Here is a 352-nt window from a genome sequence, read left to right on the forward strand (position 1 = left end):
CAGGTGCACATTCTTGGGCGCCTCGTCACTTCCCCTGCCCTGGCCATCCCGGTGGCTCACTGAGCGAACTCACTGGACGCGGCCGGGCTATGACCCTAGGAGCGCTGCTGCTGCTGCTGCTGGGGGCGCTGGGGGCGCCGTTCGCCCCGGGTAAGTCTGGGCTTCAGAGGGACAGTGACGGGGCCAGCGGACGCTAGCAGAGCCTGGGTGGACATCGGCGTGACTGCTGGACAGGCCGGGGGTGGAGCCGGGTGCTGGGATGAACCCGCCTGCGGACGGATCTTGGAGTGGAACTGGGGCTGATGGACGGACGGGGAGGCGGGCCTTGGGGCGGGGTCACAGGCTGGGCGGA

At 69.9% G+C, this 352-nt stretch overlaps 1 protein-coding gene across 1 annotated transcript in view; it reads left to right on the forward strand.

The window, feature by feature from the left end:
• Positions 1–89: 89 nt before the first annotated feature.
• CHRNB1 (cholinergic receptor nicotinic beta 1 subunit) overlaps positions 90–352 on the forward strand; it is a 13,727-nt gene continuing 13,464 nt past the window's right edge. The window contains exon 1 of the mRNA XM_015562524.1: positions 90–150. Coding sequence (XP_015418010.1) covers positions 90–150 — 61 coding nt within the window. The remainder of the gene's footprint in view (positions 151–352) is intronic.

Source organism: Myotis davidii, unplaced genomic scaffold, assembly GCF_000327345.1.
Source record: "Myotis davidii unplaced genomic scaffold, ASM32734v1 scaffold37, whole genome shotgun sequence".
Taxonomy (NCBI): Eukaryota; Metazoa; Chordata; class Mammalia; order Chiroptera; family Vespertilionidae; genus Myotis; species Myotis davidii.